Raw genomic sequence first — 23,838 nt, forward strand, 5'->3', positions numbered from 1 at the left:
AAAAAATGTGTACAGTGGCATGAGAGTAGATTTTACTGTATTGGCAGCAGTAGTAGAACTAATTTAGTGAGAAATGGGAACTTCTTTTAGATTTATTCTCCTTTTAGTTGCCCATTCTGATGTACAGGCATTACTGATCCTAGCTGGGTATAGTGGCGCATGCCTGTAATCCCAGCTACTTGGGAAGCTGAGGCAGGAACTGCTTGAACCCCAGGAGGCAGAGGTTGCAGTGTGCTGAGATCGTGCCATCCCTCTCTAGCCTGGGCAACAAGAGTGAAACTCCATCTCAAAAAAAAAAAAAAAAAAGAATATATCTGAGTAAATTTTATGTGCTTAACAGCCTTATGTGTATCTATACATACAATATTTAATTTTGTTCTCTTTTAGTGGTTTGATAGTCCCTGAAATAAGGGGCAATGAAACTGTGCCTGAAGTTGTTACTACATCTGGCTATGCACTGTTACATTTTTTTAGCGATGCTGCATATAATCTAACTGGTTTCAACATTTTCTATTCGTAAGTATATTTTAAAAATTCCATCTTTTAATGATTCTTGTAATTTAATGTAAAAGAGTTTTTTGTTTATTTTTATTAATGTCTTATATACCAGAAGCAGGCTACTGTGTTAAATTTCAAATTAGTATATGGGATCCCTTCTTAAGTGGCACAAAATCTTACTAATATGCCAGAAAATGTGATCTAAGCCTTAAGTTTGGTCAAAAATTAATTATGAAATTTACAGTTGTTTGTTGGCAAGTGATTAAGTAAACACGTACTAGTGTAACTTTACTGGTAGCAATAGATATGTGAGACTGCAGGGAGTTGTGAACTGCCCTTCAGTGCTCTAAGGTATGTCACTTGTAATTTGAAGAGGATTATGGAAGCTAAGTTTCTGTAGTCCCTCTCTATTGCAGAGACTGTACTGAATGCTGAATGCTATACATACATTATATCATTTAATTCCCTTCAATTCTGTCAAGTGGGTATAGTTACCATATACACATGATGAAATTACGGCTAAAGAGATAAGTGGCTATACCACTGTCTCCTCTAAAATAAATGTAATATTCATTGAGAAAAGTAATATTCATTGAGAATCTATTATATGTCCAATACTTTATATACATTTTATATCTAGAAGTCTGAGGGTGAAGTAAAGCAGAGAAGCTTTCAGATGCTTCCACAGAAATGGCTAGGAGGAAGTCTGCATATTATTTTTCTTTTCTTCAGAATGTAGTAATTGATAACCAGATAATTTTTCACCAGGAATATTCTAAATATCCTTGAATCAGCAATTTATTATAGAATTTATTTATACTATAACGTATCTGAGTATGTATGCAAGGGAGAACAAATATATAGTAGCATATAATCAGTTAAAGAGTCTTAAAACTAAATATAAACATCCCTTCCATAAGAGTGTACAGGTGATAGCATGCTCTTTAAATATTATACAACCAAGTTATATCTCGACTTCTCATGTAGTTTTGAATATTCATGAATTTAACTTTTTTCTGTAAAATATACATTCAAAACATTTGAGTTCTTAAGTCTTTACAAAACATTTTGCTTGAAACTATACAGATCTTGCAGATGTCGAGTATGTAGTCCTTTGACATTTGGAGTCTTGGTATCAAAGTAAATCTGTTGAATAAACTAAGACCAACTGCAAATAAATACCAACAATTTCATAAGAGTAAGAGGGTACAGAGTAAAGAATTAAAACTGCATTGTGAAATTGTGTTACATTCATAAGCACATAAGACACAGTTTAAAAAATTATAAAGTTTATATCAACCAAAATTCTTTTTCAATTACCTTGAATTTGAATATATATGAATATATGAATTATATTTTACAGAATCAATTCTTGTCCTAACAATTGCTCTGGTCATGGGAAGTGTACAACTAGTATGTCTGTTCCAAGTCAAGTATACTGTGAATGTGATAAATACTGGAAGGGTGAAGCTTGTGATATTCCTTACTGTAAAGCCAATTGCGGCAGTCCAGATCATGGTTACTGTGACCTAACAGGAGAAAAATTATGTGTCTGCAATGATAGTTGGCAAGGTAAGCACATGTGGTGTGATGGCTTTTGAAACATTGATTCATATATGTAATAGATTAATGCAAATTCCACACTTACCTGTTTCATTATAGTTTGCACACCCAAACCTCATGTATTTGCTTTTATTGTTAGAATGTTCATTTTAATAATCAACTTCTTAATAATTTGTTTTGTCACAAATAGAATTGATTAGTAAAGATTTTGTCTCCATACTATTTTGAAGATTAAATGAAATTATATATGAAACTCTGAATTATTAGGTTTGTGATCATTATAATTTTCTGTAATTTGTTGTTGAATGTCCCCAAATTTGGTGACTTCACTGAATTTAATGTGGTGATTCAAATTTGATTTTTAAGGGTAATATAAATAGTACGTTACAAAAATAAATGGTCATCTCACAAGGTACTGCAGGATATGAAACATTTCTTAGGAAAGGCTGACATCTTGTGGCTATTTAAAAAAACTAAAATATTTTAAAAAGCATTTTAGCTGCCTATTGCAAAAGTCAGATTCCTAGGAAAGGATTTCTAAGTAATTTTTATAAATATCTGTCATCAAAGATTAAGTTTAGATTACACTGAAGAATTTTGGCTCACTTACTTATCTGTGTATAAAATAATAAATATTGTCATTATGAAATTAGGAGATAGGCTTAGTTACACATATACCCATCCCCCTAGAGCTTACTTTTTGCTGGTTACATTTACATATGAAGAGCTTTCTTTGTGCCAACATATCAATCCTGTTGAAAGAGGGAAATTTGACTCAATAATTATATAACCTGAAGGTACTTGATTATGTGTTATTATAGTACAGTGTAATAAATGGTAGTAATAGTTTCTAAGTTAAAAAACCAAAGAGAATCTGCTCTTCATGTACTTGTATTTATTATTCTTGAGATGACGTTTTCAAAAAAATGTTGAATATTTACTTAGAGGAATTATTTCAGCCTTTGTATAAATTATGCCTGTCTTAAGCTCATGTTAGCTCATTAAAAAATATTAGGTATGTCAACTGCACAAAAGATCTATGATTTCTTATTAAATCAAATTTGGTTACCAATTGCAATTATGACATACAAATTTCTAAATGTTCTTTATAGGGACAGATATTTTAAGTGACTCTTATCATTTGTGACTTTTCTTCTCCCCAAGAGTGCTTTGAGATGTAATTTTATTTTCATTTTTGTCATGAAACTAAAATAACTATCTTTTCTATAGAGACAATGGTATATCCATGTTATATTTAATTTAAGGCCTGAGAAAAAGACTCATACACACAGTATTTTTCAAACTGGTCTTCAATTGCTATTAGTCTCCATCTCATTTCAGTAGTCTTAAAAGCAAATGAGGAATACATTTGTATAACATTCTCTGTGAACAACTCTGTCCCTTTTAATGCTTTTTACTTATTTTCATTAGTCCTTCTTTGAAATGCTTTATTTTGTGGGAGTCTTGTAATATAGATCTGATTCAAAGTATTATGAGTTTTTTCTGGCCTTTGTTTTTTGGCCTTTTCATATCCTATCATTGTCATCAGTAATGTCCCAAATAATAAAAACTCCTGAATCTAATATGTCTATAAGCAAATAGAAATGGGGAAGCAAATATTGGGTATATTCACTTTTAATGCAAAGTTATAATATCAGTAGTCTAAGAAATATATGTCTGTGTGTGTGTATGCATATAAACACATATATTTATATATACATATATATTTTACATGGAGAAAAATGTGAAAGTGCTTTGTAAAGTATAAAATACAGAAATAAGACAAATTTTTATACAATTTTCTTAATAATTAAGGAAATGATTTCTGAATTGATGTGTCTGAGGGTAGAGGGCTTGTAAATTAGGTATAATAGTGTGGAGTTTTCAAGACAAACAATGTACGGACTGATTACTTTGTGCCTCAAACCTGATCCTGATCCTGTATTTAAGGAAGCATAGCCCCAAAGTAGGTGAGATTATGAGCAAGATCATTTAGGGGAAAATGGTGTTTTTTTTTTTCAGATATATAGTATGGGAAAGAATCAGTGAGGTAAGAAGAACAGATAGATTTGCTTCTAGGACAAATGGGGAATGATCAAAGAATGAGAGACCTTTGAAAATGTGGGCTGCTGAGGCAATCTTTATGAGATTCAAAATCTGATTTTGTTTGATATAAGGTGTTATTTGCAACTGGATTATTTAGGTTAGAGTAACAGATTGTTGTTACCTTCATTATATTTTATTTTTTGTTGTTGGTTGACCTTACTTATTCTGTTTGGCTCTATGCTAATGTATATTTTTAAAAAATGAGCGTTGCCCTGTAGAAACTTGGGTTTTAGTAACATAACACAGAGGAAAAACCTAGCTTTATGTTAAGGCTCGAGTTCCTTCTTACCATATGTCTTTTGCTTACCCTACCTGGTCTTTGTGTGTCATTGTTTTCTTTAGTGTTTCCTTTTCTTTGAGATAGGATCTCACTGTGGCTCAGGCTAGAGTGCAGTGTCATGATCACAGCCCATTGCAGCTTTGACCTTCCATGCTCAAATGATCCTCCCACCTCAGCCTACTGAGTAGCTGGCACCACAAGTTGCACACCACCATGCCCAGCTAATCAAATTTTTTTTTTGTAGAGTTGAAGTCTTTCTGTGTTACTCAGGCTGGTCTCAAACTCCTGGGCTCCAGTAATCCTCCTGCCTTGGCCATTCGAGTACCTGGGACTACTTGAGGGTACACAAGTTATTGTATAATATTTAATTTTGTCACAATGTATAGTTGTCAAAGACAATGGTATATACATCTTAAATATATGATGAAAAGTATGGGGACCTGTGTAGACTCATCTGCTTCTATGACAGTCCAATAAAAAAAATAGACTTCATTTTTAAGAGTTTTATGTTCACAGGAAAATGGAGCAGAAGGTACAGAGAATTCTCATTTACCTCCTGCCCCAAAACATACACAGCTTCTCTCATTATCAGTATCTTCCACTAGAGTGGGAGATTTGTTACAGTTGATGAGCTCACATTGAAACATCATTATCAACCAAAGTCATGGTTTACATTAGGGTTCACTGTCAGTGTTGGACATTCTGTGGGTTTGGACAAATGTATCATGACATGTATCTCCCATTACAGTATCAACAGAATAGTTTTTTTAACCTAAAAACCCCCTATGCTCTGCCTATTCATTCTTTCCTCCCCCTAGGCCTGACAACAACTGATCTTTTCATTGTCTTCATAGTTTTGCCTTTTCCCAAATATCATATAGTTGTAATCAAACAGTATGTAGCTTTTTATGACTGGCTTTTTTGACTTGATGATATACATTTAAGTTTCCTCCATGTCTTTTTATGGCTTGACAGCTAATTTCTTTTCAGCACCGAATAATATTCCATTGTATGGATGCACCACAGTTTGTTTATCCATTCACTTACTGAAGGACATCTTGGTTGCTTCTGGTAAAATTTGTTTACATTTTAATAAGTCACCTGAGGGAAAAAGGCAACTTTGAAAAGCACTGATCTCATAAAATGGCTTCCAGACATTGGGATAGAAGAGCAATTTTTAAGACATCATAAGCAAGATACAACAAATTGAATTCATGTTCATGTGTAAAGAATACAGAACAGTAATTTTCAAAGTAGATTCCAAGGTATGATGTTCTTCCCATCAACTCCCTTAGAGTAGCTGCATGTTTCTCTATTTTATATAACTTTAAAAAATCTGAATGATGGGAGGTCTTTGGTTGAAAGCAACAGAAACAATCCTGGCTTACTTGAGCAGAAAAGTCAGTTATTGGAAAGTATGCCGAGACAGAGACCACTATCTCCCAGCATTGATTCCTCCATTCATTTTAGTAATAGAATTCTCGTTTAGCTCAGCACATGGTCTTCTAGCTACATACCACATTTCTCATGCTCCCTTGCAGCTGTTATAGCTATGATACTGTATTAGTCCATTTTCATGCTGTTGATTAAGACATATCTGAGACTGGGCAATTTACAAAAGAAAGAGGTTTAATGGACTTACAGTTCCACATGACTGGGGAGGCCTCACATCATGGCAGAAAGTGGGAGGCATGTCTCACATGGCAGCAGACAAGAGAAGAGAGGTTGTACAGGGAAACTCTCTTTTTTAAAACCATCAGATCTTGTGAGACTTATTTGCTATCATGAGAACAGCATGGGAAAGACCTGCCCCTGTGATTCAGTTACCTCCTACTGGGTCCCTCCCACAATGCATGTGAATTCAAGATGAGATTTGGGTGGGGACACAGCCAAACCATATCATTCCATCCCTGGCCCCTCCCAAATCTCATGTCCTCACATTTCAAAACATATTATGCCTTCCCAAGTCCCCCATAGTCGTAACTCATTTCAGCATTAACTCTAAAGTCCCAAGTTTCATCTGAGACAAGGCAAGTCCCTTCTGCCTATGAGTAACATCAAAAGCACTTTAGTTATTTCCTAGATAACAATGGAACAGCCATTAGGTAAATACAGCCATTCCAAATGGGAAAAATTGGCCAAAGCAAAGGGGCTACAGGTGCCATGCAAGTCTGATATCAGCAGGGCAGTCAAGTCTTAAAGCTCCAAAATGATCTCCTTTGACTCCAGGTCTCACATCTGGGTCATGCTGATGTGAAAGGTGGGTTCCCACGGTCTTGGGCAGCTCTGCTCCTGTGGCTTTGTAGGGAATAGCCCCTTTCCCAGCCGCTTTCACAGGCTGACCTTGAGTGTCTTTGGCTTTTCTAGGCACACGGTGCAAGCTGTTGGTTGATCAACCATTCTGGGCTCTGGAGGACTGTTGCCCTCTTCTCACAGCTCCACTAGGTGGTGCCCTAGTAAGGACTCTCTGTGGATCTCCAGCTCTTCCTCTTTGCCCTAGCAGAGGTTCTCCATGAGGGCCCTGCCCCTGCAGCAGACTTCTGCCTGGGCATCCAGGCATTTCCAAACATCCTCTGAAATCTAGGCAGAGGTTCCCAAACCTCAATTCTTGACTTCTGTGCACCTGCAGGCTCAACACCATGTGGAAGCTGCCAAGGCCTGGGGCTTCCACCCTCTGAAGCAACAGCCAGAGCTGTACATTGTCCCCTTTTAGCCATCGCTGGAATGGCTGGAACACAGGGTACCAAGTCTCTAGGCTGCACAGAGCAGGGGGGCCCTGGGCCTGACCCTGGAAGCCATCTTTTTCTTATAGGCCTCTGGGCCTGTGATGGGTGGGGCTGCTGTGAAGACCTCTGGCATGCCCTGGAAACATTTTCCCCATTGTCTTCGTGATTAACATTGGGCTTCTCGTTACTTATGCAAATTTCTGCAACCAGCTTTCTCCTTAGAAAATAGGATTTTCTTTTCTATGGCATTGTCAGGCTGCACATTTTCCAAACTTTTATTTTGTGTTTCCCTTTTAAGACTGAATGCCTTTAACAGCAGCCAAGTCACCTCTTGAATGCTTTGCTGCTTAGAAATTTCTTCCACCAGATACCCCAAATCATCTCTCTCAAGTTCAAAGTTCCACAAATCTCTAGGGAGGGGGGAAATGCCACCAGTCTCTTTGCTAAAACGTAACAAGAGTCACCTTTGCTCCATTTCCCAACAGGTTCTTCCTCATCTCAATCTGAGACAACCTCAGCCTGGATTTCATAGTCCATATAATTATCAGCATTTTCGTCAAAGTCATTCAACAAGTCTCTAGGGAGTTCCAAACTTTCCCACATTTTTCTGTCTTCTGAGCCCTCCAAATTGTTCCAACCTCTGCCTGTTACCCAGTTCCAAAGATTTTAACATTTGCCATTGGGTGGCAGTATTGACTACCAGAAATGCACTTAAACTCTGGCAGTTTTGTTTGACTTAGAAAAATGTAAAATCTTTCAACTCAAACTCATGAATATTTTATCTGAAGTATTTCATCTGGGTTAGTAATATAACACATAGGGACATATTTAGTTATTTTAGGATACTATGTAAGTACAAATGAGAATATAGGTTGCCTTGAAGAAATTCACAAAGTAGCTTACAATTAATGAACACGATCAATCTATTTCCTCTCTGTTTTAACTTTGAGGAGGAAGAAGTGACAGGTAAGGCATTTAATTACATTAAATTTTTCCCACTTAGCAAAAACAGCAGATCTGACTTTTTTGTAAGAGCCAATAAAATTTTTACTCTTAACCTACTAAGAAAGTTATCTATTTAAAAAGAAAAGTAGCATTAAAAAATATATGTGACAGCCATTTTTCACCTTTTTCTTGAATTCATTTATTTATTTTTTCATTTATTAATGTAACTTTTTTTTTTCTTTTTTTTTGGAGCTTCTGTTAAGTGCTAGGCACTGCTAGGTCCTTGGGATAAATCATGGCACAAAGAAGACAAAGATCCTCATGGAACTTACATTCAAGCTAGGAGAGACAGACCCTAAGTAATACATATAAATTATATAGCATGTTAGAAGATTATAAGTACAATGGAAAAATAAAGTAGAACAGAGGAATAGGGGTTAGAAAGATCTGGGGGTTACATTTAAAATATGATGATATGCTAAGGTTTTATTGAGAAGATTACATATGAGAAAAGACTTTAAGTAAGGGAGAGAGTTCAACCATATAGGTATCTAGGAGAAGAACATTCTAGGCAGAGAGAACAGTCAGTTAAAAGACTGTAAGGCAGAAGCAAGCCTGGTGTGCATGAGGACCAGTAAAGAGGCCGTTGTGGCTGGAATTGAATTACTGAGGGGACGATTAGTCAGATATGGACTCAGAGAAGTTACACAACAAGGGAGATGGTTGGGGATGTGGAGTTAAGGGGTTGCTGGAGGTGATGGAGATACATGAAGGATGGAGTTATATCAGCTAAGTATTCTTAGTCTTGTAGACCATTATAAGGATTTTGACTCTTACCCTAAGTGAAATGAGGAAGCCATTGAAGGATTTTGAGCAGAAGACTAACATTATATGGCCTAGTTTTATAAAGCTCCTATTGGTTTTTACCTGAGAAGAGACTGTAGTAGCAGTGTTCCAGTTCAGAGGCTACTGCTATAATCTAGGTGAGCAATGATGATGATGGTAGCTTAGACAGGTTGATAGCTGCAGAGGTGTTGACAATTGCTTAAATACTGAATGCGATTTTAGTGCAAGATTAATAGGATTTGCTGGTGGTCTAGATGTGGGGGGTGAGGGAAAGAAGAGACAAAGATGACTAAGATTTTTGGCTTGAGTAAATGGAAAGACAGAGGTGTCATCAACTGATATGAGGAAGATCTTAGGAAGAATATTTGGTTATGGTATGTCAAGTTAGAGATGTCTTTGAAACACCCAAAAGGAGATAGTCAGGAGGCAGTTGGATATATGGACCTGGAAACTGATGAGAGAGATCTGTACTTGTAGATATAAATTTGGAGGTGGTTGGCTTAAGTATTAAATTGGAAACCATTGATGAAATTTGATGAGATTACCAGGGAAGTTAGCAAAGAGAGAGAGACTAGACCCAAAGACTGAACCTGTGGGTCACAACGAAATTCAGAGTATTCTGTGGTAGGCATATAAATTCCTTCTTTAGATAAGCTTGCCTTATGTTGAACTATTTATAACGACTTATTTTGTTGCCTCTGACTTTATAAGATTTTGTTGCCTCTGACTGTGTAGGACAATATAAAATAAACAGACCCTGCTCTCAATATAGCCAATTCTACATTTGTCATTTTCATCTGACCAGAACCAAGGCCTTAAATCTTCCTTGGGATTTTTTTTTTTTTTTTAATAGTATGTATTGCCTTGTCAATACCCTTAACATGGTTTATCATTTTCTTCAAAGCATGTCCTAGTCAGCTCAGGCTACTATAACAAAATACCACAGAAAGGGTTGCTTAAACAATAGGCATTTATTTCTCACAGTTCTGGAGACCAGAAGTCCAAGATCAGGGTGCCGTCATGGTGAGGGCCCTCTTACTTGCCCTCTCTGCCAGGTAAAGATAGAACAAGATGACTGCCTTTTTGTTCTATTCTTACAGGGCAGAGAAAAGGGGAGGGGGAGAGAGCAAAAGAAAGCAAGAGAACAAGAGCGAGAGAGAGCCAGAGAGAGAGCGGGAGAGAGAGTGAGCAAGAGAGAGAGTGAACATGTGAGAGCTGGAGAGAGTGAGCAAGTTTTCTGGTCTCTCTTTATAGGGCACTCATCTTACCATGAGGACCCTACCCTGATAACCTTATCTGAGCCACCTGCCCAAAGCCCCACCTGCTAATACCATCACATTGGGAGTTAGGGTTTCAACATAAACATTTTGAAAGAACAAAAGAACACAAACATTCAGACCCTAATATGAGAATTCTTTTTTTTTTTTTTTTGAGATGGAGTCTCACACTGTCACCGGTACTAGAGTGCAGTGGCGCCATCTTGGCTCACTGCAACCTTTGCCTCTCATGTTCAAGTGATTCTCCTGCCTCAGCTTCCCAAGTACCTGGGATTACAGGTGCCTGCCACCACACCCATATAATATTTTGTATTTTTAGTAGAGATGGGGTTTCATTCTGTTGGTCAGGCTGGTCTCAAACTCCTGAGCTCATGATCCGCCTGCCTCAGCCTCCCCAAAGTGCTGGGATTACAGGTGTGAGCCACCGTGCCCGGCCCATGAGAATTCTTAGAATGAGTATTTCTTAATGTTAAATTTATGGAGGGGCTCTTTTCTATTCACTTTTAAAGTTATCTTGGGAAAGTCAATTAACTGTCTGGTTATAAATTTCATTATTTGTACAAAGAGATTATTTGCCCTTGTTTGAGTCTTGGGATGATAACTTGATCAAAGTGAATTGAAATACTAAGTGTCTTGCTGTATATACTTGACAGGCTGATGTTATAGTAGCAGTTTCCTTTTTAATAAGTAGACATTTTTTGAAGTTAATATTTTCTAAGCATACATATTTTGATAATACCAACTGTTTTCAAAATGTGTGCTGCAGCGTTATTTAAAGAGATGGGTTGGCGTAGAATGGAAGATAAGTGACTCTTTTCTGCCTCAACCATAGTGTCATCACTTTGCAATCTTTTGTATATTGAGATTCCATATACAACTTTGTTTTAAGCCTTCCACAGTCCAAAAACAGTAAATTGGAAGCCATTGATCTTTTAATCAAGAGGGCAATTTGTTTCCATGCTGCAATGGTATCATTGACCTAAACTGTGAGAACCAAGTATTCTTGGAACAGATCTAGTGTAATGTTTACCACTCACACAATTCATTGTTTTATGAAATTAACATATTGTCAGAATAGTTGTGGTTATTTAAAATATACCAAAGTTAACACCTGGCCTTTGGAGATTGGTTTTATGGGTCTAGAACATTTGTAGAATACTTTGGATACTGTAACAAAATTACATTTTTCTAATAATGTTAGAAGATAGAACTCTTGCAGTGAAATCTTCTTTTGACTTTTATTGGAGAACTTCAGATTCAGTACACACTAAATCATAAGACTGTTTCTAGAATGATTACAATAAGCTACGTATATCGCTCTTGCTCTTAAAAATCTTTCTTCCTAGCATATTTTCCCCTTCTTATTATCAATCCAGTTTCTTTTGGGAAATTGCTTTTTGCTAATATAGTATGGTCTTGCTGGGATGAAAAATCCAGGTACCTGTCTATTCTAAGCTTCATTTTTCTCTCTTTGAAAAACTCTCTGAATTTCTTCATATTTTTTCAATACATTCCCGTTTTTCCTTAAGCTAGCCAAATTAATTTCTGTGACTCATATGTAAGACAACTAACTGAAATATTACCTTAAAAATACTGTTAGAGTACTTTTTTTTTTCTGGTTATTGGACTTCTTTAAAATACTCAAAATTGTATCTACAGTAATAGAAATGCAGCTAAACAACCTGCATTTGATATAGTTCAAAGTTAGCAATATTTATTTAATATGTTCAATTGAAAATTGTAAAAAGAAAATAAATGTAGTTTGGCTCTTTAAACATGTACCACCTTAACAGTAAAATAAATGTTTTTTCATGATAGTATAGATTAAATATAAATTAAGGGTATGAGCCAAAGCTGCATCAAAAAGTTTAAAATCCTGGAGTAAGACTATTTTTTGCTTAGATATACCTTTTACTTATTTATTTTTTATTGATACATAATATTTTACTTATTTTTATTGATACATAATATTTTACATATTTTGGGGTATATGTGAGTATTTGTTATCTGCGTAGAATGTTTAATGATGAAGTCAGGGCATTTGGGGTATTATTTACTTTGAGTATTTGTCATTTCTGTGTTGGGAGCATTTCAGGTGCTCTTTTCTAGCTACTTGAAGCATACAATACATTGTTGCCAACTATAGTTACCCTACACTGCAATTGAATATTATAATTTATGTCTTCTGACTGTATGTTTGAATCCATTAGCCAATGTCTAACCTCCCCACCTACCCACACACACATCCTTTCCAACCTCTGCTGTTTATCATTTCATTCTATAGCTCCATGAGATCAACTCTTTTAACTCCCACATATGAGTGAGAACTTACGATATTTGTCTTTTTGTGGCTGGCTTATTACAGTTAATATAATGACTTCCAATTCTATCTATGTTGCTACAGATGACATGATTTCATTCTTTTTTTTTTTTTTGTAGCTGAATAGCATTCCATTATGTATATACACTATATTTTCATCATCCCTTTGTCTGTTGATGGACACTTAGGTTGATTTCATATCTTTGCTACTGTGAATAGTGCTGCAATAAATATGCTAGTGCAAGTGTCTCTCTGTTATAGTGATTTTGTCTTCTTTGGATAAATACCCAGTAATGGATCATATGATAGTTCTATTTTAAGTGTTTTGAGAAATTTCCATACTCTTTACCATAGTGGCTGTACTAATTTACATCCTCATCAACACTGTATTAATAGTTTCCCTTTCTCTGAATCCTTGCCAGCGTCTGTTATTTTTAGTATTTTTAATAATAATCATTCTAACTAAGATGATATCTCATTGTGGCTTTGATTTGCAAATTCCATGATGACTGATGATGTTAAACTATTTTTCACGTACCTGCTGGCCATTTGTAAATCTTCTTTTGAGAAATTACTTCATGACCTTTGCCCACTTTTAAATAGGCTTATTTGTTTACTCTTGAGTTGTTTGAGTTCTTTGTATGTCCTAGATTTTAGGTCCCTGTCAGTAACATAGTTTTTAAATATTTTATCCCATCCCAGAAGTTGGTTGTTTACTTTGTGGATTGTTTCCTTTGTTGTGCAGAAGCTTTTCAGTTGGACATAGTCTCATTTGCCTATTTTTACTTTTGTTGCCTGTGCAACAATTCCAGCTCCTGGAACTGTGTTTCCTGCATTCTTTCCCTCCTGGCCTCTTCCTCTATCTTCAAATCCAGGAGGTGGCATCTTGCTTTGATGGTCACATTGGTTTCTTCTGCAGTCAAATCTACCTCTCATATAAGGACACCTGTAATTATATTTAGAGTTAATGTTTAGAGGTAATCCATAATAATCTCTCCAAAATTTCAGTCTTTAACACACCTGTAAAGTTCTTTTGCCATAAGGTAAAATCCGAAGCTTCAGGTTAAGGATTAAGACCTGGATACCTCGCAGGGCCATTTTTCAGCCTAGTGGAATTTGCTTTGGTATAACTGACTTATATGTTAAAATAAATCTATATTTCCCTTTTATGAAAATAGATACAAAATTTATCTATTATATATAATTTGATATTATATAGATGCATTATATATAATTTGTATATGATTTCATGTGTCTTCAGTTAAATTAGAGGTTGGCAAACTTTTCTGTAAAAGGCCAAGTGCTAAATATTTTTGACTTTGCACATTACATGGCTCTGTTGCAGCCATTCAACTCTGCTAAAGCAGCCATAGACAATACTTAGCTGAATGAGCATAGCTGTATTTTAATAAAACTATTAAATGATTTCTCAGTTACTGTAGATAAAAAGAGGTTACAAAAGAAGTTCCTTTAATATCTCTGATTACTAAGGAATAGTTCACAGTATTTTCTCACTCAGAAATAATAGTTTTCTATAGCTGATTTATAATATTCTCATTATCAAAGAGATATCTGTGATATCTGTGATACTTCCTAGTTTGTACCTGAAAAATACAGACCCATACAATGTAAGCATTGAAAAAATGAATGAATTAATACCTAGGTGAGTGAACAAATGAAGAAATGAAAACCATATGGGCCAATATTTCTTAAATCAGATTCTGCTTGGGAGTTTTAAAATTTTGTTATTATATGATAATCTAAAAACTTTTTGATATAAGCAAATTGCAGATTAACTGCCTGATCTCATAATTGAGAAATGCCACTGTATTGCAATGCCAACATTTGTGTTGACAATTTAAAGTTGAGGCTAAGTAGTATCCCTTTAATTATTGTAGGCTAAAAACAATACAACTAAAGTGTACTAATACTTTTGTAACAAATGAACGGTAAATGATTATATGTCATAGTGTATGAATTTAAATATTTGTAAAAAGTGGGTGGAAGAAAATTGGTGGGAGTTTATGTTGTCAAAATAATGTAGGTATGCTAAAATTATGTAAAAAAGGCATTGTGAGAATTAGTATCATTTTTAACTTGGGACCAATTATTTAAGCAAAACAATATCATTTATCACATTCAGTAAATATTACTTTTATAAATTTGTTTCCATGTAATTTATAAATCTGTTGGTTTTATGCTTATAAAAGAAATTAAAGCATAAAGAGTTTATGTCTAGTATTTATTAATTTTTTAGTTTAATCAAAATTAAAATAATTTGTGAACCCTAAAGTTTGATGAAAATATATTCCCTTTAGGAAGATTCCTTCTATTATGTTTGAGAAACATTGATGAGGAAACCAAGACTTATGAGTAACGCCGTGAATATGGATAGGAAAAGGCTGTGTTTTCAACTTTATAGTATTTGAAATTGTTCTGTACTAATTTAATAATTTTTATTTTATGATGCGTAATAATTTTTTCTTTTTGAAGATTCTGCTGAAGCGAACTTTGGTTGTTCTTAATAATAATGCTAAGAAAAATATAATTTTTGTTTTCATATTTGTTTAATAGTTTGTAATTTTTAAACTTTCATTTTTAAATGCTTTTACTTCCACTATTTATAAAAAAGAAATATTTGCTATAACCCTTGGGGGTAGATTGTTATTTTCATTTCTGTAGATGGAGGCTTGATGATGAAAGAGGTAAACATACTTGCCTAAGGTCACATTGCTAGTAAGTGACAGAACTGAGATTTGAGTACATTGTTTTCTATTTTAATACTCTTGTAGCATACAAAGTAAATCTGATGTTTTATATTATTAAAATAATTCTTTAAAATTAAAGAATTTGAACATCAAAGTCTGCTTGTGAGTATATGACTTTTTTCGCCTCTAGGCATTACATTTGCTATTAGTAGTAGTCTTGTAAATTTTATTTCAGATAATTTATTTTATATATATGTTACATTTGTGAATATGATAAACATTAAATTCTTAAAATCTCTTAATATGTATATTGTATTTATATAATCTGAGGGCTTTGTTTAATCTAGTGTGTTGTTTGATTTTTTTTTTTTAATAGGTCCTGATTGTTCTTTGAATGTTCCCTCTACTGAGTCTTATTGGATTCTGCCAAATGTTAAACCCTTCAGTCCTTCTGTAGGTCGGGCTTCACATAAAGCAGTTTTACATGGGAAGTTTATGTGGGTGATTGGTGGATATACGTTTAACTACAGTTCTTTTCAAATGGTCCTAAAGTAAGTATTTATTTTCAGATTCTCGCTATTTTTTAAGCTGAATTTTTATCCAAGGTGTCTTTTTAAAATTGCCTGAATGTAAAATTGGTTATTTTTGTGATAGTATCTATTTGCTAATGAGACTGATTTGTGAAATATGAACTCATTATGTCCATAGCTAAAGATTTGTCATTGTACATATAAGTTTGTTTCGTGTAGAAATTTTATTACCTCTCTAGAGTGTTTTTAATAAATTCTAAGTAAGAAAATATTAACTTCAAATACAGGCAGGCCTTGCCTATAATGGATATAATGAATCATGCCACCTTTTATTTTTTTTAAATGAAGTATACTCACATATGTAAAATCCTTTCAATTTGTTCTGTAAATTTTAATTTATCTGAACTTTTACTTTGTATGTACTTTACAAGTTTTCATTGGGAGAACAGTGCTAGTATTATGAGAGAGATGACTGATTTCCTGTTGGCTTAATAGAGATTGTTCTCTGCGTGATTGGATAAGGGGAATCATAAGGATGGCAGCTTTATCTAATTTCTTTTTCAGCTGATGATTGTATTTTATGAACCATTTAGTAACAGAATAAAAAAGGAAATAGCTAGAAGAATCATTTGATTTTCAATGTTGTTTCCAGGGGTGGTGTTCATATTATGTAATAACTGGTACAGTTTGGGCATCAAACAATCAGAACTTACCCTGGACAGTATACCATAATGGTGTGTGCCCAATATAATTGCTAGATTTAGCAGATAAATATACAGTATACCCGGTTAAACTTGAACTTCAAATAAAAAATAAATACATTTTTAATATAAGAAGACCCTTTGCTGTAAATATACATATTTTTTTAATATAAATTTTGCATGGGTCATGCCTTAACAGAAAATTGCTTACTGTTTATCTGAATTCAAATTTAACTGAGTATCTTGTATTTTATCTGCCAACCCTAACCACTGAATATATTAGCCTTCATAATTATGAAGATTTCAAAAATTCTCTAAGAGGAGATTGCTTTGAAACTATGATTGAATGTGACTGGAATGATATTAGAAAACTGAATAAATTCTGGAGAGAAGGAGGGAGAGTTTTAGGTAAGTATTTAAGTGACAAATTAGAATTCTGTAACATATGAGGAATAAAATATAGTAGGATAATTTGAAAGAGGGTTGGATTAAAATGGATTGTTAAGATATGAAAAAAATCTGAAGAAATAATGATATTGAAATGTGAAAATTAAAAGGAAATTAACTATGTTTAAAGAAAATGAAAAGTCTGTGAAAGTAGGGTTGAACTTTGAATTAAATTGTGATATTTCCAAAGTTGGGTTTGTGAAGACAAAGAGCAAAAGTGTCAACAAGGAAGTTTGTTGATTTTAAGTTTGTGTTCTTTGCAAGATGAGTAGCATATCGAAAAATAAATTATGAATATTATTTGATATTCTTTTAAATTTGTATATTTCCATTGGAACCAGATTAACTATTTAAACTAACTTTTTTTTTTTTTTGTCTGAAATCTGGGTATTTCGGTTACAGTGTTTATATAGATTTGTTTATATAAACAAATCAGGTATCAGAGTAGAATAATTATGTTGCTGTTTCACAGGTTTAGAATATTTTTCATCATTATGAATGTAGTTCAGTTGTAGGTAAGGATATTTAAACAGCTTTAAGAAGAGATAGGATCAGTCATAACTTGATTTAATCATCTATAGTGGAATTTAATTGGGGTGTAAATGATACATTTTAAGACAAAATTGTTTGGTAAATATAAAAGTTCTGCATTAGTGTCTATTAAATTAGAAAGAGACTTTTACAGAATATATATACATTAACATTAATGAAAATTAACATGTATTCATGAGGATAGAAAACTTTCGAAAACACTATGTGCTTGGTGCTTGGGATATATCATTGGATGTAAAAAACACCCCTGTCTTCATAAAGTTAGTGAGGAAAGGCTGGGAATGACAAAAAATATATATATAATTACCAAAGTAAATTATAGATATAAAAATATATACATATAGAGACATAGATGGGTGGTTGGATGGAGGAATATAGATAGATAGTAATGGTAAGTAAATCAGGAGTGCCAATGGAGAGGGAGTTGCAATTATAAATGTAATAGTCAAGGTGGGCTTCATAAGAAAGGTGAGAACTGAGCAAAAACTTGAAGGAGAATAGGGGATTGCAGTTATTTGTAGGCACAGAAAAGAGCTAGATCAAAGACTTGAGATAGGAACTCCTTGAGGTGTTTGAGGAGCAACAGCCAGGCTCATGCAATTTGCATGGAATATATGAGAGGGATACATTACATTAGAGTGATAACAGAGGAGAAAGAGCATACAGGATGTTGTAGATCTTTTGGAAGTCATGGGAAGGTTTTGAGCCTGTGTTGATCCATACTTTATAAGTGTTAGCATGGCTGTTTATTGATGATATACTAGGGATTAGGAAGAAGAGTAGAAACAGGATTTAAGATGAGATTATCAAGGGAATGCATTTAGACAGAGAAAAGGACCAAAAACAGCCTGAGGCACCATATCACCAAGAAGCTGGGGAGACTAGGAGAAGCCACCAGAGGAGACCGAAAAAGAATGGCTGGTGAGATAGGAAAACTTGGAGTATAGTATCGTCAAAGGAAAGGAAAGACTGCATATGAGGATTAAGGAGTGATTAATAATGTCAAATGCGGATGATTATCCAGGCCAAGGAAAGTGAAGACTGAAAACTGGTCATGGATTTGACGTGAGGAAATTGACCTTAACAAAAGCAGATTTACTGGAGTGGTGAGGCTAAAAGCGTGTCTGGAGTTAGTTTAAGAGAGAATGGAAAGTGGGGTGGGGATGAGAGTGATAAAGAAATGGGGGAGTAGCTCAAGGGAGAGTGTGGTAAACAGATTTCTCTTTTATTATTAATGGTTTATAACACTGTGTTTGTGTGCTGATGGCAAAGATCTAGTAAGACAAAACATGGTGATGTAGGAAAGAGAACTCGTGCACAAAGAAGAACAATCACTTGTTATTCTCGGGCTCATCAAACTGCAGAGAAGGGGTGCAGAGCCTGGGAACTAAGAGTTTTTTCTTAGCATTTTTAGTTTTTGCTTTTTTCTTTTATTTGAGATAGGGTCTTGCTCTGCACCCCAGGCTGGAGTGCAATGGCGTGATCATGGCTCACTACAGCCTTCATCTCCTGGGCTCAGGCTATCCTCCCACCTCAGCCTCCCGAGTAGCTGGGATTACAGGAACCATGCCTGGCTAATTTTTAAATTTTTTTGTAGAGGCAGGGTCTCCCTGTATTGCCCTGGCTAGTCCAGTGCTCAAGTGATCCTTCTGCCTCAGCTTCCCAAAGTGGTGCAATATCAGATGTGTGCCACTGTGCCTGGATTTTGCACTCTTAATGGGCTGTAAAAAAAATGAAGAAGTATATGTGAGACCCTTGTGGCCCACAAAGTCGAATGTTTACTTCTGGCCATCTACTGGTAGATGCATAGACTAGTGTGAATCTGTAGAAGTTATGTTCTGATTGATTATATTTCTTCATTTGTATCATACACATTTATCTTACAATACACGGTAGGAAATAAGTTAAACAATGCTGCAGACAAATTTGGTAAACCTTACCTTTCTTGCAAAGGGGTACTTTGGCACTTTCTTGCCTTTCCCAATTTATTGGAGAAAGAAAGAGAAGTGGGGAGGCAACAATTGTTAGCAAGCGTCTTAACTTAAAATGGGGTCCTATTTCTTGGCTGGATGCTTTCTCTTTTGTATTTTAGCAAATGAAGGAGATTTGAGTATAGAGTATAAGCATTTGAGATCCATAGTTTAGAACTTCCGTTTTCTGTTTTCATATGTATTACAAGAAAAATGAATTTTCTTTTTCTGTTACATAACCCAACAATAATTTATTTTTTATAGAAGCTTCTATACTACTGGATTCATTTTATATAATCTTAAAAAATTATCAGTAAGCAAGCTATATTTGTACATAGGAAATAAATGCTTATTGGTTAATTTATGTAATGCTAAGAAAAGTGTGTGGATAGTACAGCCATATGCTAAACAGTGTAGAGGTTCCTCAAACTGAAAATAGAATTGCTATATGATCCAGCAAACCCACTGCTAGATATGTAGCCAAAAGAAAGGAAATCAGTATATCGAAGCAATATCTGCACTCATGTTTATTGCAACACTATTTATAAGAGCCATAATATGGAATCAACCTGTGTCTATCAACTGATAAATTGATAAAGAAAATGTGGTATATATACACAATGGAATATTATTCAGCTATTCCAAAAATGAAATCCTGTTATTTGCAGCAACATGGATGGAACTGGAAGTTATTATAAGTGAAATAAGCCAGGCACAGAAAGACAAGTATTTTATGTCTTCACTCAAATGTCAGAGCTATAAAAGTTGATTTCATGTAGGTGGAGAGTAGAATGGTGGCTACCACAGCATGAGGAGAGAAGTAGGGAGAAGGGAATGAAGAGAAGTTGGTTAATGGGTACCAAAAAAAATTAGATAGAAGGAATAAGTTCTAGTATTTGATAGTAAAGTAGGGAAATTATAGTTACCAATTTATTGTATATTTCAAAATAACTAGAAGAGAAGAAATGTTATGCTCCCAACACAAACAAGTGATAAATGTTTGAGGTGATAGATATTCTAATTACCCAGATTTGATCATTATACATTGTATACATATATAAAAATATGTGTATACCATATATATGTATACAACTTATATATCAATAAAAATGTAAGGATCATGCCAACTAAAGAAAAAGGAATAAAAAATGAATACCTAAAACAAATAGAGAGAAATTTCATCTGTTTCCAAGAAGGAAAGCTGGCTTAAAAAAATTTTTTTTTAAATACAGTGAACTCACTATTGTTTAGCTTAATCAATTGGTTGAAATTATTAAAGGCAATTAGATAATTAATAATATCCTAGTCAAGTTAATGTATGTTATATATTTGGGAGATTGAATCCTAATTTAGTGTAGGTATATCTTAAATGAGTCTTTATTACAAATTTCTAATATGAAACATGAAATTGTGAGTTTATTAGTTATAATTCTTTTTGAATTTAATGAGTACTTGGATACAAGTGAATAAAAGCACATGTAAATTAAAAAAACAAAAATGAATCTTAGCTGATGAAGTTATTTTGTTTTCTTGCTTTTAGTTACAATTTAGAAAGCAGTATATGGAATGTAGGAACTCTCTCAAGGGGACCTCTCCAGAGATACGGACACTCTCTTGCTTTATATCAGGTATGGCTCCTGCTTTTTAAATTTTAATCAGATTTTGTTTCTAATAGTTTACCCTAGGGTACAAAATACTAAATCTGATATTTAATTCAAACATTTAATGAGAACAGTAGATTATATGGATCATAATCACTTGAGATACCACATACTCTTATACTATTTTAGTAAGAGAATAGATGTTAGAACAATCCCATACATGACATGTAAAGAAATGAAGATTCTATGGCTTTATAATCATCAGGTTAATCACCTAAAAAAATTATGGTGAAATATGTGTAACATAAAATTTACCATTTTAACAATTTTTAAGTATAGAGTTCATTGGCATTAAGTACATTGTCATTATTATGTAACCATGACCACCATTATCATCAGAACATTTTTCTTTTTTTTTTTTAATGAAAACATTTTTCATCTTGCATAACTGAAGCAATAACTTCATTCCCCTCATCCCTTAAACCCTTGAAACCACCAATTGACTTTTCTGTCTTTGTGAATTTAATTGCTCTAGGTACCTCATGTAAATGGGATCATACATTATTTGTCCTTTTATGACTGATTTGTTTTTCTTAGCCCAATATCTTTAAGGATCATCCATGTTGTATCGTGTCACAATGTTCTTCCTTTTTAAAGCTGAATAAATATTCCATTATATGTGTAAACCACATTTTGTTTATCCATCCATCTGTTGATGGACATTCAGATTGTTTCCGTCTTTTGGCCATTGTGAATAATATTTCTACGAATATGTGTCTACAGCTATCTGAGTCTCTGTTTTCATTTTTTTTTTTTTTTGGTGTATAACCAGAAGTGGAATTGCTAAATCATATGGTAATTCTATGTTTAATTTTTTTTTTTTTTAGCATTGCCATAGTGTTTTCCACTATGGCTACAGCATTTTATATTTACACCAGCAGTGCACAAGAGTTCCAATTTGTCCATACCCTCATCAACACTTATTTTCTGTTTTCGTTTTTTGGTAATTGACCTGTGATTTTGATTTGCATTTTTCTAATGAATAATGATGTTAAATATCTTTTGAAGTGCTTATTGTTTATTTGTGTATCTTCTTTGGAGAAATGCCTATTCAAGTTTTTTGCCAGTTTTGAATTGGGTTGTTTTGTTGTTGAGTTGTAGGAGCTCTTTATATATTATGGTATTAATGCCTTATCAGAATATGATTTGTGGATATTTTCCCCCTTTATGGGCTGTCTTTTCACTTTGTTGAAAGTGTCCTTTGATGCACAGAATTTTTAATTTTGTTGTAGTTTATCTGTTTTTCCTTTTGTTACCCATCCTTTTGTGTCATATACGAGAAATCTTTGCTCGATTCAATGTCATGAAGCTTTTCTTCTATATTTCTCTTAACAGTTTTAAAGTTTTAGTTCTTAGGTTTAGGTCTTTATTGCATTTTGATTAGTTGTGTCTGATATAAGGGTCCATTTTCATTCCTTTGCATGTGGATAGCCAGTTTCCCCAACATCATTTGTTAAAAAATCTGTCTTTTTCTCATTAAATGGTCTTGATACCCTAGCTGAAAGTTATTTGACCATATATATCAGGGTTTTTTTTTCCTGGACTCTGTATTTTATTCTATTGATCTATATGTCTGTCTTTATGCTAATACCGTACTGTTTTTATTACAAAGTAGTGGGAGACTTTCTACTTTGTGTTTGTTTCTCAAGATTGTTTTTGCTATTCAGAGCCCATTGAAAGTTTATATGAATTTTAGGGTTGAGTTTTCTATTTCTACAAAAAATGTTGGGTTTTGACAGGAATTGTATTGGCATTAGTTATTTTTATATATTTGTGGGATTCATAAATTTAGCATGATTAAAATGACAGGACACCTACCTGGTTTTCATTTTGAATCAACAAAAATTCATATATTTTGTGGCCTTTGGCTAAGTCTTCTAAATATGAATTTATATATTTTCTGTGCTGTTGTTTAAAAAATTGGAAAGCATGGGAGTAGTATAAAGAACAAACTGTCACCCTTTTATCCATGCATTTGTATGTTTTAAAAGTAAAATAAAAGTCTATGTATGAAAACATATACATACATTTTCTTGTCTTGTTTTATTTTTATTTCCCTTTGTAATGGCTTTACTGAGATGTAATTGATATACCATACAATTCACTCATTTAATGTGTACACTTCAGTGCTTTTTAGTATATTCAGATTTGTGCGACCATCTGTTGCAGATTTATGTAAGATTACAAAGTAGTGTAATCACTTTCAGAATATTTTCCTCATTTCACAAAGAAACTTTGTACTCTTTAGGTATCACCCCAGACTTACTTATTTTCTCCAGACTTAAGCAATCACAAAGCTACTTTCTGTATCTATATATTGGTTGATGCTGGACATTTCATACAAATGAAATCATATACTATGTATTTTATGGCTACCGTATTTCACTTAGCATAATACTTTCAAGGTTTATCTATGTTGTAGAATGTATCAGTACTTCATTCCTTTTTTGTGGCTAAATAACCTTACATTGTATGGATATATAACCTGTTTGTTCATCAGTTGGGGACATTTGAGTTGTTTCCACCTTTTGGCTATTATGAATAATGCTACTAACAACATTCCTGTGTAAGATTTTGTCTGGACATATGTTTTCATTTCTTCTGGGTATATATGTAGGGGTGGACTTACTGGGTCAAATTAACTTTCTGAAGAACTGCCAGAATGTTTTCCAAAGTTGCTGTACCATTTTACATTCCCACCAGCCATG

The 23,838-nt window shown here is 33.9% G+C and overlaps 1 protein-coding gene across 9 annotated transcripts in view; it reads left to right on the top strand.

Moving 5' to 3' along the window:
- ATRNL1 (attractin like 1) overlaps window positions 1-23,838 on the top strand; it is an 842,256-nt gene that overhangs the window by 38,515 nt on the left and 779,903 nt on the right. For all 9 annotated transcript variants that reach the window (XR_004269856.1, XR_004269857.1, XM_032281122.1 and 6 more), the window contains 4 exons: window positions 388-516; window positions 1,862-2,070; window positions 15,646-15,820; window positions 21,010-21,097. Coding sequence is in view for 7 of the 9 variants with exons in the window: in XM_032281122.1 (XP_032137013.1) it covers window positions 388-516; window positions 1,862-2,070; window positions 15,646-15,820; window positions 21,010-21,097 (601 nt within the window). In the remaining 2 variants the exon portion in view is untranslated. The remainder of the gene's footprint in view (window positions 1-387; window positions 517-1,861; window positions 2,071-15,645; window positions 15,821-21,009; window positions 21,098-23,838) is intronic.

Source organism: Sapajus apella, unplaced genomic scaffold (assembly GCF_009761245.1).
Source record: "Sapajus apella isolate SASKATOON/1434 unplaced genomic scaffold, GSC_monkey_1.0 scaffold13, whole genome shotgun sequence".
NCBI classification, from domain to species: domain Eukaryota; kingdom Metazoa; phylum Chordata; class Mammalia; order Primates; family Cebidae; genus Sapajus; species Sapajus apella.